The 14,694-nt window shown below is 40.9% G+C and overlaps 1 protein-coding gene across 2 annotated transcripts; it reads right to left on the bottom strand.

Annotated features, from left to right (window-relative positions):
* Positions 1-22: 22 nt before the first annotated feature.
* Positions 23-14,691, bottom strand: rcl1 (RNA terminal phosphate cyclase-like 1). 2 transcript variants are annotated; one of them, XM_033646987.2, is made up of 9 exons: positions 14,477-14,691; positions 13,977-14,048; positions 12,681-12,856; positions 11,874-11,948; positions 11,613-11,737; positions 10,917-11,042; positions 10,528-10,684; positions 2,552-2,655; positions 23-197 (listed from the first exon to the last, which is right to left on the bottom strand). In XM_033646987.2, exons 1-9 carry the CDS (start codon positions 14,604-14,606, stop codon positions 44-46), a joined length of 1,119 nt encoding a protein of 372 aa, XP_033502878.2. In that variant the 5' UTR covers positions 14,607-14,691; the 3' UTR covers positions 23-43. The 2 variants fall into 2 exon arrangements, with proteins under 2 accessions (XP_033502878.2, XP_033502879.2); XM_033646988.2 differs by lacking the exon at positions 14,477-14,691 and adding an exon at positions 14,344-14,368.
* Positions 14,692-14,694: the final 3 nt, after the last annotated feature.

The raw sequence follows: 14,694 nt of genomic DNA, 5'->3' as shown, positions 1-14,694 counted from the left end.
AGATACGAGACGACACCATGGCTTTAATATAAAAAATACTATTTTATTTAATGGTTTTGTTAATGTTGCTGTAACCGACTCCTACACAGGTCATCAGGACCTTGTCTCCTCCTTTCCTCTCATCTTCTAGAGGCTTCTGAACCTCGATCTTGAACATGATCTGGAAGAAATCTCTAATGTGTCTGAGGAACTCGATCCTGGAGGAGCAAAGACAGAAAGGTGGAAAGCAGAGAAAGGAAGGAAGATGAAATTTCAGTTCCATTTTTATGCGAGAGGGAGAGGCGTTCACCCTATGTTGGATGAAATATAGTCCAACTGTCAATAAATGATAAACACTGGGAGTTACAGAACACAATGTCCTCAACTCCATGAAGTCTGCTTAAAAGGACCAGCGTGTAGGATTTAGGGGGTTTAATCGGATGATATGGAATATAATCATAACCTGAATCTGAGAAGCATTGTTTTTGAGTGCTTATACTATGCCTTTAATATCTATATAAGGAGCAGTTCCATGTAGCCCACTGTGATGCACGGCCATGTTTCTACAGTAGCCCAGAACAGATAAACCAAACACTGGTTCTTAAGGGCCTGTCATGTTCTTATCCTGAAGTAGCAGCTTGAAGGCTACGTTAGGTTCTCCTACATGTCTTGAAAAACAAAGTTAATCAATAGATACAGCTTTGATCAGGCCCCAAAATCAGGCCCCTCCCTACATGAACCTGCATGGTTTCTGTCCAAGCCCACACAAGCCAGAACCACATTAGCAGTTTGGGCAAAATCCTGCTTAAAAACTTTAAAGTCCACTGTAATTTTTTTCTTTAATATTAACATTTTTACAAGCCAAAGTCTACCAAAGTCTTTTCAATGCAGCAGCAGGAATTTGTGACACGGGGTACTCTGACTCAAACTGGACTTTTCATAAATTTAGGACATTGCTGGAACATTCCTTTTGGTTTGGAGCATCGAACTCTCAAAGGAGCATGGTGTACTCTACAGCCGTGGTTCCCAACTGGTCCAGCCACAGGGTCCAGATTTCTCCATAGTCATTAGTTCAAGGTCCACACAGTTTAATATATTCAGTGTCATACTGGCATTTGGCCGTGTCGTCAAGCAAGTTGCTGTCCGTTAATCATTCACTCTACAGCAGATAACTGCACTTAAAAATAAAAGTGCTTTGCTGGAAATTCACTTTACCTAAAAATAAAGTGTGTTTTTTACAAACTTGACACATTTGCAAGTCATTTGTGGTCTAATCAGAATGGACACATGACCTACCAGTTGGGAACCACTGCTCTTAGAGACAGAGCAGCAAGTTCAGTGCAAGTGAAACTTACCAGTCTGTTAATTCATACAGAAACAGAACGCTCTTATACCAGGAAATCGGTAGGAACCCAGCACAACACAACTGAAGCCCAAGCTAAAGCTGAGAAATGACAACCTGGCCCAAAACTGGCAGGTCAGGCCCTCTTGAGTTCAGGCAGAGAATCAAAGTTCTAGCAGAAGGGTATTTGGGTAGTTGCAATCTGCAACTTCACCGCTAGATGCCACTAAATCCTACAGACTGGTCCTTTAAGTGATGTAGGTAAAGGTCAAAGAGTATTTCTAAGGCAGAGGCAATTTACAAAAAAAATAACTGTTTAAACTTAATTTCATTGGTCTTTAGAAGATAAAAACATCAGCATTACCTGAGTAAGGAGGGGAGTGCATTGGGATGGCACTGCCAATCTTCAGTTATCATAGTACTGTACTTGAGAGGGACACAGCACCGGTACCATGATAACTGAAAATGGACAGTTCACAGTTCACTCCTCATTCGTGATGATGAAGGTGTCCCAAATAGACTTTGTGTTCAACTGCCTTTCTATTTTTTTCTCCTTTATTCTTGAACATTTGAACACTTTTGTATACAAGAAAGAATCCTTGTTAAAATGTGTCTTAAACTATATAGAAATTCATCACAAATTCACTGAGTATGCTTTGCATGAAGTGACACTGACCATGTCAGTGACCATGTGAAAGCACAGCTGGCCAAGTCCCATGATAACGCAGACGTTCCAAAGCATGTGAATAATTTGTGCTGGAAAAAAAAGTGATCCAAGGTCGACTGACTTTACTGGGGCTTATATTGCATTTTTATTTTTTTTTTTAAACAAAACTTGAATTCCCTTGAATTTTCTCTCCATTTTTCTCTATAACATGTTTACTACAAACTCCGATGTGCTTTTATTGCAAGAAACAACTTCTGGAGCATTATGACTTTAATTTAAAGGCAAATTATTTAAAACTCTTTAAAATCCTGGCATTTTTCAGGGAAATCAATAAAAAACAAATACTGAGGCTTCTGTTTAACATCCTGATGAGTGCATTTATTGCCTCTGTTGTGTATTTGTGCAGCATTTCGTGCTCTAAAGTGGGACAAGAACTTTGGAATATTCCCACTTGCCAAGTTTGGACGAGTAGAAGAATAACAAAGTGTGTCTGTATAGTAACTTATAAATGAGCCAGGGCAGGGGAGCTCTGTGCGTGTCTATTACTGAGTGATGTTGCTTACGTGTATGGGGAGAGGGGTCCGAGCAAAACCTTCGACACGTCCTGCTGGCCAAGGGTCATCAAGAGCAGCGCCAGGCTTTGATTGGACGAATCCACGCAGCCACCCTACAACAGAGAAAGAGGAGGGGCGATGCGTTTCAGCAACAAAAACAACACAGAAATACGTCATGGAGGTGGAGATGTTTAAAAAGGACTCATCAACCCCTGGACAGAGAATTGATTATCTCAGGTCAAATGCTGATAGCCAACTACACTTGCAAAACATAGTGACGATCCAAGAGCTGAATGTAGGCCAGATGTTTTTTCCCCTCTGGACACTAATTTAAGGTGGTCACATCTCAAAATGTGAATCAGTTTTGGTCCCGGTCCAAAGTAAAGACAAACATACATCAAAAGTTATGACTACATTACATTTTCAAGCACATTTTTTTCTAGTTTTGTTGTGTTTTTTTACTCAAAATCGAAAGATTTTATTATCTTCATTTTTTTTTTAAATTCACAAGTGTATTTTAAATCTTCTGAAGTACATTTGTTTTCAAATACTTTCCCTCAATGACAGCTCTCTACTTTTTCCCCGAACAACACTGCATTCCTGTCCCCTCTGACCTGTGAGATATTTAGGGGATAGAGGATCCACTTGTGTCCAAGCCATCACATGCCATCGTGAATACTCGACAACAGCTACGTGCTGTTCACCAGCTTGTATGAGGAGGTCTGTGCGAGACTCGACACACCCGGGAGCGTTATAAAAACTAAGAGAACATTTAATAGTCCGTTCTGTGATTCTGTCACCTCACAGCAAGCCACACAACATCAGTTTCTTGTGCTGTGCATCCATGCTAACGAAGTACGCATGTGGCCCAGTCACGCAGCAGTGTGGCATCCTAACAGCTTGTCAGCAGGAATATGATTCAATTACATAATCATATAACTAAAGCCTTGCTGAATCTGTGGGGACATTGTCTTTACTGAGGATGTGGCAGATATTTTACTAACAGCATTCCCCTCGACAAGAGATTTATCAAAATGGGTTAGGCGATGTCAAAAAAATCTAATACCACAATATTTCTGACCAAGCATCTCGAAAATAATATTACAACAATACTGCAGAGTTGAATATTGGTGCTTTCACAAACTATTTACACAATTAAATAATATTAAAAATTAAGCAAATAATAAAACAGCTAGAACAATCTGGTAAATTCAGAAAACTACATCACTTTATCATAAGTCTTTAAAACCAGGAAACAACAACACTTACAATACTAGGATATACAAAATCGAAGACAACACATCGTCTTATATCAGGATATTGATATACAGCCCAGCCCTACTCGCTATACCCTAAAAATTAATTTAAAGAAACACTTTAACTGAGCAAAGTTACTCCATAACAAGCCTTGAGAGTAGCAGTATGAGGGATTGAAAGGCTTTCTATAATCTGACATTAGGTTTACTGTATTATGCACAGCGCAAGTCCATCTTAACTTTTGGTGTTTACTTCTTGTTCTTTAAATACACGAGTGAATCTTTCATATTTTAATATTTAAAGGCTCAGTGTGCAATTCTGGAGACAGGTGATTTCTGAGTCTCACTCCCAGTTCACCAACTAGCGATGATCTTGGGTTGATGGTTGGACCGTACCACCAACCCAGGCATCGGTATTTGACGACCAGGAAAAAAACTTGACAATCAACAATTTTTCTCCAGAATTAAATACTGCACGTTGAACTCCAAGACTTTCTACTAATCACGTGTAAGTTGCCTCCACTAAGAACTCAACAATGTTCATTAAGAGCAACAAACTTCATTAACTTTAAAGTCAGATTTTATCTAATCACATACTTCTCAAACATTTTCCACAAAGTGGAGAGCACATGGAGTCGACTACTGAAAAATCATTGTGCCTGAGCACCTTACCTTTTTGTGCCCTTGAAAAGTTTCTGGCTTCCTACTTTTTATTTGCTGTAACCTTTTCAACACGCTGCCACATTTCAGTACAAAATATGAAATTAAGTCATTAACAACATTTCTGACAGCTACTTTCAGGCCCTGCCCTCTGGAGAAAACAGACAGTTGAGATCTCCCAAGAGGCCGACATCCACCGACAGGCCACGAGGCCTGATGGAAAAGTCCCTTGAATCCTTCGCGTGAACGGCAACCCCCTTTCAAATGTTCAAACTGGGTGTCAACTTTCAAGCATTTACTTCACCTAAACCTGTAAAACACTGCCATATAAATCCATGTTTTGTAGAGCTGAAACTATTAGTCTGTTAATAGTAATTGATAATCACATTTGTAGATGTCACTGTGGGCTCTGGGAAACTGTGATGAGCATTCTTCAAAATTGTGAAAATGATCGGTATATTAATCAATAATGAAAAGAATCCTTAGTTGTAGCCCTAATGTTTTGTATTTGAATTTAGTGAGAATAATACACAGAAATATTCAGATTAAAAAGAGATATATTCCAAACCTAGTTAAAAAAATAGTTTTTTGCTGGATCCTTGCCTCAAATCCTGAATGTCTTCAGACTTGTGTAACCACTTCTAAGTTTTTTCTTTCTACTTGTAGCTCTCAAGCTTAATATAATTACAAAAACAGCAGACACTTGCATGAAAATATTCTTCACATGACAAAATTCTCCACACAAGCACACACACAGCCAAGTTACTGATCTCTTTCCAAAATAAATACATGAATGATTATCATTTAACATCGAAAACTCAACAAAATTGGACCCACTCACATCAGCTCCTGTCCAGTGTTGATGTTGCTCCCAAAAACAAAATGTCCATCGTGTCGCTTTGGTTTACTACAAGACGCCTGTACTGATTAACCATTAAACAAACAGACGCACAGAGCGTCCGTGGCCTTTAATGTGAATCCAGCTAAAATCTTTTCCTTTCTTAGTTTTCAAAAATTAACTATTCCAGCATAAGAGTCACATGTCCATTTTACTCTGGTGTTATCCTGTATCCTCTCAGCTGCAGCAATCACCCTATCCGCCTGCTACAGTTAGGTATTAAAATCAGTTATTCAAATGCTGTTCAGCCTCTGAAGTGGTGAATCAACCTGCTCTGCCAGCAGCTGTTTAGGAAAAAACAGAGGACCAAAATGTTTAAAACTGGAGGATTTTTAGTCCACCGCCCTCGGAGGCTGCTGAATAGAAACGCTAGCTACCCACTCTCTTGCTCGGAGTTAAGAGGATGCATCTAACAATATTCCCGTTTCAGAGTTAATCAGCACTACCCTGACCAGCTAACTGGACTCACATGGCTCCTATGAGCAAGGGCTGAGAGGCAGAAACCATGTGGAGGCAAACTGAAGTCACACAATCACTGGATCTAATTGTACATATTCTGATGAAGTGGGCTCTTTTTCCACTCTACATGAAAGCATTTTGCTGCCTGTGTGTATTTTTAGAAACAGCTGAGTTAGTCTTTGTTACAGCTACACTTGGGAACACACTACATGGGAAGAAAGATATGGATACAGAAAATGTGACTTTGTTTAAGTTTTTCTGAGGCCTCAAACATAACCGTGAAGCTCCACTCGAGAAATTTTCATTCATCAAGCTTGTTTTTCAGCTGACACGTCACCTAACCAACTGAGACAGTCACAGACCTTTTACCTCTGCACAGACATATATATCTGTGACCTGGAAGTAGATACACAAGGTGTTCATTTTTCTTTCATCTTTGGTTTAAAATGTGGCGCACTCTTTTTCGGACCTAACTGTATTGCGGCGTTTTATACAGCGGCGACCGGATCTTTGCTCTCAAACCACAAAAAAATGTGATGGCACAACAGTCTCCTTCAGTACATTATTCTATGCTTTCTTTTGATTTTCACATTGGCTAGTCATCCTGTTTAATTTGTCTTCTGATTAAATCAGAACCGTTGAAACAAGTTGTAGGAAGCCTCTGCAAGTAACTGGTTGCTGGCAGACACTCTGTGCTGCAATAAAATGGTTAATCAGCAGTGTCGTGCACTATAGAGCCGATGCGCTGCTGGTTCTGCCGGCCTGAATAGAATATAATGTCTACTGTTGTGTACAGCATTTATAGACTGAGCTGAGTAGTGATGCGCGGGTCGACCCGTAACCTGCGGGACCCGCAAATGGACCTGCGGGTCGGGCAGCAGTGATCGTCTGTTAAATCGGTCTGTAAATTATATTTTGACATTATTGGCTATTACTGTCATGGCATCCGAAGGTACTGATGCGTTGAGCAGGTGACAGTCCGCGGTCGTTTTCAAAACACACTTGTGTCACGCACTCCAAAAGAAACTTGTTGAAACTTTAAACAATAATTTCCATAATTCATATTAAATTCAAAAGATAACGAAAAAACAGCTACAAGTTAGAGGGAATAGTGATAAAGTGGTAAAACTTGGCATTGATCCACAGCCTCAGACGGATGCGCTCAAGCCTGCCGTGCGCACAAGCTCCGTTGGTAGGTGATACTATATTTTCACATTTTTAACAATGCAATTTCAATGTTTTGATTTTTATTGATAACCTACATTTACCAACAACAAAAAGACTAAATTTAGCACCCAAAAAATGTTTAAAAAAAAAAAAATCATAACGAAAAACATACCCATAGAAACGAATATCCAAATATTTGGGTACAGTCCTACTAATTGCAAATCTCACCAATACCTCCTCCTCTGGTCCCGATATGACGTTGAGTATTGACCAGAAAAGTTTTCGCAGAAGCTTATGATGTCAGAGTGAAGTTGACTTTTGACCTTGTCATCACTTCATCATTACATCTTATTAGACATTCCCGGTAAATTTAGTCATAATTAGGGTGTGAATTTTGGAGTTATAGCCAAAAACATTGTTTTTTTAAAGGTCACGGTGACCTTGACCTTCAACCTCACAGTCAGTTCATTCTTGTGTCCAAATGGATGTTTGTATCAAATCTGAGGAAACTCCCTCAAGGCATTCTTGAGATATTGCATTCAGGAGGATGAGACGGATACATGGTCACAGTGACCTTTAACCACCAAATTCTTATCAGTTCATTGTTGAGTCCAAGTGAAAATCTGTGCCGAATTTAAAATAATTCCCTCAGAGTGTTCTTAAGATATTGTATTCACAAGAAAAAGACAGATGAGGTCACAGTGACCTTTACCTTTGACCACTAAAATCACATCACTTCTGAGTCCATGTGAACGTTTGTGCCAAATCTGAAGAAATTCCCTCTTAGGAGTTCTTAAGATTGTGGGTTCACAAGAATGGGACAGACTGAAGGACGGACGTATAGACAACCCAAAAACATAATGCCTCCAGTCACAGCTAATGCCAGTGCAGAGGCCAAATCAAAAATACATGTTCTTACTCTTGCCTGTGGTGCTATGTATCAATCTAGATCGTTTTGGTGTGAGTTGCTGAAAGTTTCTCTCTTGAATATATAATGTAACCAGAGGGCTACTGGCTTGAGGTGCTCAAAGTAGCAATGTTTCTTTGCAGAAATCATGACCTGGTTACTCAAGATAATCAATGGGCCTTATTGTAAGCTATTTCATGTAGGAACCACTTTCTCTCTACCAAACTAAACCCGTCAACTGCATCACCACCCAGAAGGAAGTGTGCATCTACTGCTAGCTCACCTAGCATCACCAAGCTAGCTAATGTTACAGCTCAGCTGAGGAGGACGCCATTACTATTTACATCTCTCGCTGTCAAGAGCACGAGCCTCTCATCCATGAGTAGATGCACAATTTTGGGGTGAAATGTCTCTTAAACATGCTCAGATCATTAAGAAACAAATAGATGTTAAGTATACATTTTTAGTCACTAAATCACTCACGCTCAAAATGAGCCATGCAGCGCAGGGAGAGAGTTTATCTGAATGGAAATGGCAAAAATGTCTTATCGAGACTTTTGATTTAAATGGAAAAACCCTTTCGTTGCTTTCCGCATTGTTGTGGTTCTGCCCACAAAAAGTCTCTCAGTTGAATAGCAGACTGGGGTCATTACCAGGGAATGTGGGTAAACAAGGGCAGCAAGAGTTTGTATTGAATGCTCAGACTCTAATGTGTTTTGACTGTGTATGTCAGGTATTCCCCAAGAATTCTGATTTGTCCAGATGCAGGCTGACAACAGATTCTCCAGCTACCGCGTGCAGGGCAACCTCCGGTGACAATGGAGGTTTTCTGGCAAAAAGCTTAATTTGATTGAGCTGAACTTGAGCACAGTATCATAATACTGCATCCTTCAGGGTGGGTAATCCAAACAGTATATAATACATTACATAAAATAACTTCCAAAAACATCCAATAAAAGATTAGATTAGCCCTGCTTCTACTATGCAAATAAAACAGGACAGGCTTGGTATTTTGAATGGCAGTTGCTTTGTAAATCAGTTAAGTGAGCAACCAGAACTCAAACATCGTAATGTAGCTAAGCCTTGTTTTTACAAATCCTCCCTGGTTTGATTGTGTTTACTTCCTCTCTAAGACCATAACAAAGTGCACTTCCTCAACAGGCTTTCAAAAAATGAAAATCAATATCAAGCCTTTCCTTGTCTGATTATAAGTGCCGCTGCTGGATGTTTATGGGGAGCAGGCCTGTTTGTGCCAAGGCTGAAATCTTTGGCCAGACTCCTGGGTATGACTGAGTGTCTACACCTGCTCACAGCTGAGTAAACCTTGTATACACTCTTCACAGCAGCCTGAAAACTCAGTGCTGAAAGAGGGATGAAATGAGCAGTCACTTAAATTTTAAGATTCAAATTTCCATGTCAAAGATGAGGCTGTGACAACTGAAACCTGGATCTTTTCTTTAACGAACAATCCTTAGAGCTACAACACTCACATGAGCGCGTGCGAAATGAGTATGTATAGTATAGTAGAACCCTGCGCTAACAGTTTTACTAATCCCGCTCCTGCCTGCTCATGCTGGATTTCTGACCATGTTTTCAGTAAGTAAAACTCCAATATGGTTATTATTACTTCTTTTATTATCTTTCATGGAATGGGTGGAGCATTCACACCAGCTCATTTCCACTGGCCGAGTCGTCTAACTTTTGGTTAAGCCGTATGCTAACTCGAATGGGGACAAAATAATTGAATCTTCTGGCTAGATTTTCCAAATGTAACTGGACTGAACACAATTTATGCACCATATTACAGCTGCTACAATAACAGTTAAGGAGGCTACACTGGAACCTATGACATAAGCTTAGGCTGAACTAGCCGGTTAGTGACTGTATGCAAATGACAGGCACACAAACAGGGATGGTAAAGAGACAGGCTTGTATTCCAACGAATCATGGGACCCGCAGACTATATATTGTGACTTCCTGCTCCCATTGCCAACAAAGGTAAAACCACCGACCTCTGGTGAGATTTGTGTTGGGTTTGGCTGGACCCACGAGACCCCAGTCCCAATACAGTCTCTACTGTTTAGACTCTTTCACACATAATTCCCAGTAAATTACTGGGGTAATGTTTTTTACATATGCACTAAGTTCAGGAACATTTCCGTGTTGCACCTTTTCACACATGCGATGGCAATCCAGTCCAGCAGATGGCGGTAATGCAATGCTTATGGATGCCAACCACCATAAAACTCTCAACTGTAATCTGAAGAAAATGGATCAAGGCCAGATGAATGCGTTGTACACTCAGTTTCTGACCGTTATCTTTTCAGCTACTCTTGTTTACAAAAAAAAAAAAAGAACTCGTATTGCCAGTTGTTATCAAATCCTCTGTCGAAGCATTGGCCTAAATGCTAAACCAACACATAACCCTTTACGTGTTTGTCCTTGAAATGTTACTGCTTCTATTCAAACCTCAGCTGTTCTGCCATTTTCCCTAAAATGATTCTTGAGGTAGGGAACTGGTGGTACAGATTTCCCTAAATATCGATCCCTGCTCCCGTTCACACATGACCCCATGCAGGATATGCTCCTGAACACATCAGAGATAAATCGCTTATGTGAGGGTTTGTCCAGCACTTACTCGATGTACTTCCTCCAAAAGCAGTTTGGCACAGTTCCTGCCGAGGTCCTCTGGTAGTATGGGGTCTCCTTGCCCCTGCGGCGTGGACGACATCTCAGCACTGAGGAAGGAGCCGTTCAGCGTCTCTGCCACCAGGGTCAGACCAAAACCTGGAGACCTGCGATGAACCAGCATGAATTACTTTGTGAGTTTCTCTGAATAAGCTGCGCTAATTGACACTTTGATTACAGTTGCACAGAGGGCGTTTTTCCCAGTCTGTGTTTGCATATATACATGTTGGATGACACTGGTTTATCTGTGTGAACTTTACCTCACAAAGGTCTGAGAATAAAGTGAGTACATGTGTGCAGGATTTTCAACCCTGTAAATACATTAATGTTGTTACTCACTTGCCAGAGTTGGCTCCTTTCATGTGGTCTGTGTGGATGTAGATGTCTGGAATGAACTGGTTGAGGATGCTCCTGGCTGACTCCACTATCCTGTTGGCCATCTGAGGAGAAACTCGAACCGAATATCTGGGTTTAGCCTGTCAAGGACCTTTGATGACTCATACAGAAGGCAAATCAATGGAAAAACGAGTTCAACTGAAAGCCGAAAAGCAACACAAACTTGAGAAACTTTAAAGTTTAGTTACTGGAATTCATAATGAGATACACACTAGAGAGAGATGAGTCAACAGAAATATATATATATATATATATATATATATATAGGCATTCAATTCTCTGTTTTCATTTTTTGGGAGGGCAAAAAATGCCAAAAATTATCTGTTCGGGCCTCTCCAATGTAAAGATTTGCTGCTTTTATCTGTTAACTAACAGTGTTAACTTAATATATTTTGCTTTTTGACAAGTGATAAGAAAAAACAAGACGTGTGAAGCTGTCATGTTGGGCTTTAGGGTGGTATTTTTCTTTTTTTTTCAGACATTTTATCAACAAAAGGAGTAACTGAGATAATATTCAGTAGTTCAGGCAACCAACTACATTAAGACTGAGCAATGAAAAAGCTTTAAAATGACAATTTTTATCACATCAGTGTTGTTTCAGATGAAAAAGGGCCTTGACTGAGAGCCTGGGAAGGATACGCCACTCCTCTGATCCGCTTGATCTTCCCGGGGTCTGTCAGCTGCACTGGTCTGATGGTCCTGCGGACGGGACATGAGAATAACGCCTCTCCTCCTCCGCCGGGTGCCATACCCCTCTTCACCACCTGAGGGAGCAGCAGCACACAGAAAGGGTGAGGTGGAGGAGGACAGACTGATTTGTTTTCAAGTAGCAGCACTATATTTAAATGCACCCATAACATTACACCGTGTTTAATCGACAGTCCGCCACTGAGTCGTCACCTTGAGCTCAAAGCTTTCTCCATCGATGCCAAACTTCTTTATCAGAGGGAGCGCCGTGGACTTCAGCATGTCCACCTGCAGGGGACACAAGATTTACATCCTTAAGATACACCTCTGTGTTTTCAAAGGGAGGAAAACGTCAATGGACAACTTCTAATCACAGCAACAAACTGTTTCCATGACAACACTTCTCTACTGCCTCTTCCTTCTGTGTTCTTGTGCGTGGTTTGTTGACAATACACACTTTGAAACACTGCAGCACATAGCAAAGAGATAAGAATGATGCAGTGGCTGACACTTTTAGGGATGTTCATTAAGGAAGAGATTCAGACTCCAGTTGTTTCAGCCTGGGATCAGATTTATTTTGACATTAATTCTGAATTTTAAAATTTAACCAGCTCTGTTGTTTGGTCCCTCTTTTAGCACTGACTTCAGAGTCTGCTTTGAAGAGGGTATGCAAGATCAAGATTTATTCAGTCGTGAGCACCTGAAAACCTGACTATGCCGCTACATTCAAAAGCTCTCCACCTCTGCTCCAAATGTAATGGTTTGTAATTACACCAGCACTGTTGATCTGAGCTGACATATGACTGCATTAAATGATGTGTACACTAGAGGGCAGTGCCCATTCGGATTTGGGAGGCGTGCACTATCCCCACAAATTCAATGTGCAAAGAAGTTGGCATGTTTCTTTGTAGAGGAATGCTTCAGCTCCACCCAATGCACTCATGAGCTACATGAGTCACAATGAAATCAGAGGGAGCAAAACTAAGAAACAAAAAGTAACAGATACATGTGTGTCCTTACTGTCGGGTCCATTGGGTCGTTGGTGACTCCCCTGAGTGTGGCCTTCAGGGACATCTTCATGAATGGAGCCAGCATGAGCAGGGCCTCGAGGTAGTAGCCGATGGAGCGCTGTGTGTTACAGTCATGTTCAATGGAGCCGCCAATCAACAAGCCAGGCTGGTAGAATAACACAGTACCTTGTGAGGACAGACAAATGACAACAGTGAGTGCATCCAACAGGTGATATTTTACAGCAGAGGTGGGACCAAGTTATTGTTTTGCAAGTCACAAGTAAGTCTTTGCACTCATGTCCAAAGTCAAGACTGCAAGTCCCAAGTCCTAAACTTTGAATTTTGAGAAGTAAAAGAGTCATAATGTGCAGTAACAGTATTGATGTCATGGATGACCTGGATGACTAGTCATCTAGGGAGGGATCCCAAGACTACATAATAATTGATGACTTCACACCCATTCACATCTGGTCCCACCTGACCCTAACGACTCACACGATGGCTAAGTGGGTCAACGACCTGAAGCTAAGAGCTCACATGTGACCCCAACAACTCTGCAAAGGTTCCCACCCACTCAAAGTTTCAAGCATGCAACTCCGCACCAGTCCTTTAGAACTGAAGAAGCTTCTTGGATGAGGCAAAACATCTTCAAGAAATGCAACTAAGTCCAACGTAACGTTAGTTCTTCATGTTTCTCTCCTGCAACTTGATTAGATGCTGTCAGATCAAATGGAACAATGTGGTTCTGGAAAATTTCCTGTTGGCTTGCTCCATATAGTGTTGACCTTTAGCTGATTCAGGAGATGAACTGGTTTGTGGCACACCTTCTATACAACATACTTTTTCATCTTTGGGCTTGGGGGAAGGTATCAAGTATATTCAAGTCAAAAGGCTGAAGTCCAAGTGAAGTCACGAGTCACTGGTGTCAAAATCCAAATTGAGTCTTTTTTGATTTTGTCAAGTCTAAAGTCAAATTTGTGACTTGAGTCCAAGACACAAGACTTGAGTCCACACCTCTGCATTACAGTCTTGTTTTAAGGGAGCAAATGTACATCACAGTTGAACTTGAATGAATGCCACACCCAAAAAGAGCAAAAATAAGATGTCAAAATAACCACAAGAGACCAAAATAATAAAAACAACTTTAAAAACATCTGCTAAAATCCTATTTTTCAGATCCAAGTTGTCCATCTGCAGATCACCAATGCTGAAACCTCAGCACTCTGCTTTCCTCTGGCAGTAAACAGTGATTACATAAACCACACAAAGGTAAACACCGCAGTCATATTCTAATAATAACACTCACCTGTTTGGTTAATCTCTATTCTGGAGCCATTGGTCACTTTGTCTAGCAGTCTGATGAAGCTGGCCTCAAAATCTGGAGATGACAAGCAAAAAAATAAAAATATTGACAAGAGTTTTTTATTAAATTTAAGCCAAAAACTTTTTTAATATCAACAAGTAGATGGGGAAAACTAAAGCCCTGTTTTTATATTTTACATATGATATACAAACATGTTTTGCATCTACTGTGGGAACTTTTGATGACCCTCACTCATGTTCACCAAGATAAATCACTTTAATATAAAAAGGCAACGCTCTGTAAACTCGCTCTTCACAAGCAAAACAACGACATAACTTTACACAATGAGTTAAGATTAAAATTATCTCACATTTACACTCCTGTCCCACTGTTTCCCCACCTCTGACGCCCAGTGATAACACACACTCCCAACTGCGTAACAGCTAGCACGTTAGCCGCCGAGCTAACTGCGACGCCACATGCGGAGCGAGGCAGCGACTCACCGCGCAGCCCCGGGTCGTCATCTTTACACCGTATGTTCTTGATCTTAACACGCTTCCCGCTGAGTGTGGACAAAACCAGCCGCTGTCTGAAGAAGTTGCAGCCGTCGTAGACGAGCCCGTGGCTGGCCATGTTATTGTTGTTTCTGCCTGGCGTCAGTGGAAATCCACGTGTGTTTGTCCAGGAAGACGTTGGTGGGAGTTGACAATACGGCAAAGCA

This window comes from Epinephelus lanceolatus, chromosome 19 (assembly GCF_041903045.1).
Source record: "Epinephelus lanceolatus isolate andai-2023 chromosome 19, ASM4190304v1, whole genome shotgun sequence".
Classification (NCBI taxonomy): domain Eukaryota; kingdom Metazoa; phylum Chordata; class Actinopteri; order Perciformes; family Serranidae; genus Epinephelus; species Epinephelus lanceolatus.
Note: the sequence above shows the minus strand (reverse complement) of the source record. Positions and strands in the feature narration are given on the sequence as shown.

Excerpts from the sequence above, each read along its gene's own strand:
- rcl1 (XM_033646987.2), bottom strand. The coding sequence starts at position 14,606 with ATGGCCAGCCACGGGCTCGTCTACGACGGCTGCAACTTCTTCAGACAG. Across the intron at positions 14,049-14,476 it reads TGACGACCCGGGGCTGCGCG|ATTTTGAGGCCAGCTTCATC; the intron begins GTGAGTCGCTGC and ends TGTCATCTCCAG. Across the intron at positions 12,857-13,976 it reads AATAGAGATTAACCAAACAG|GTACTGTGTTATTCTACCAG; the intron begins GTGAGTGTTATT and ends TGTCCTCACAAG.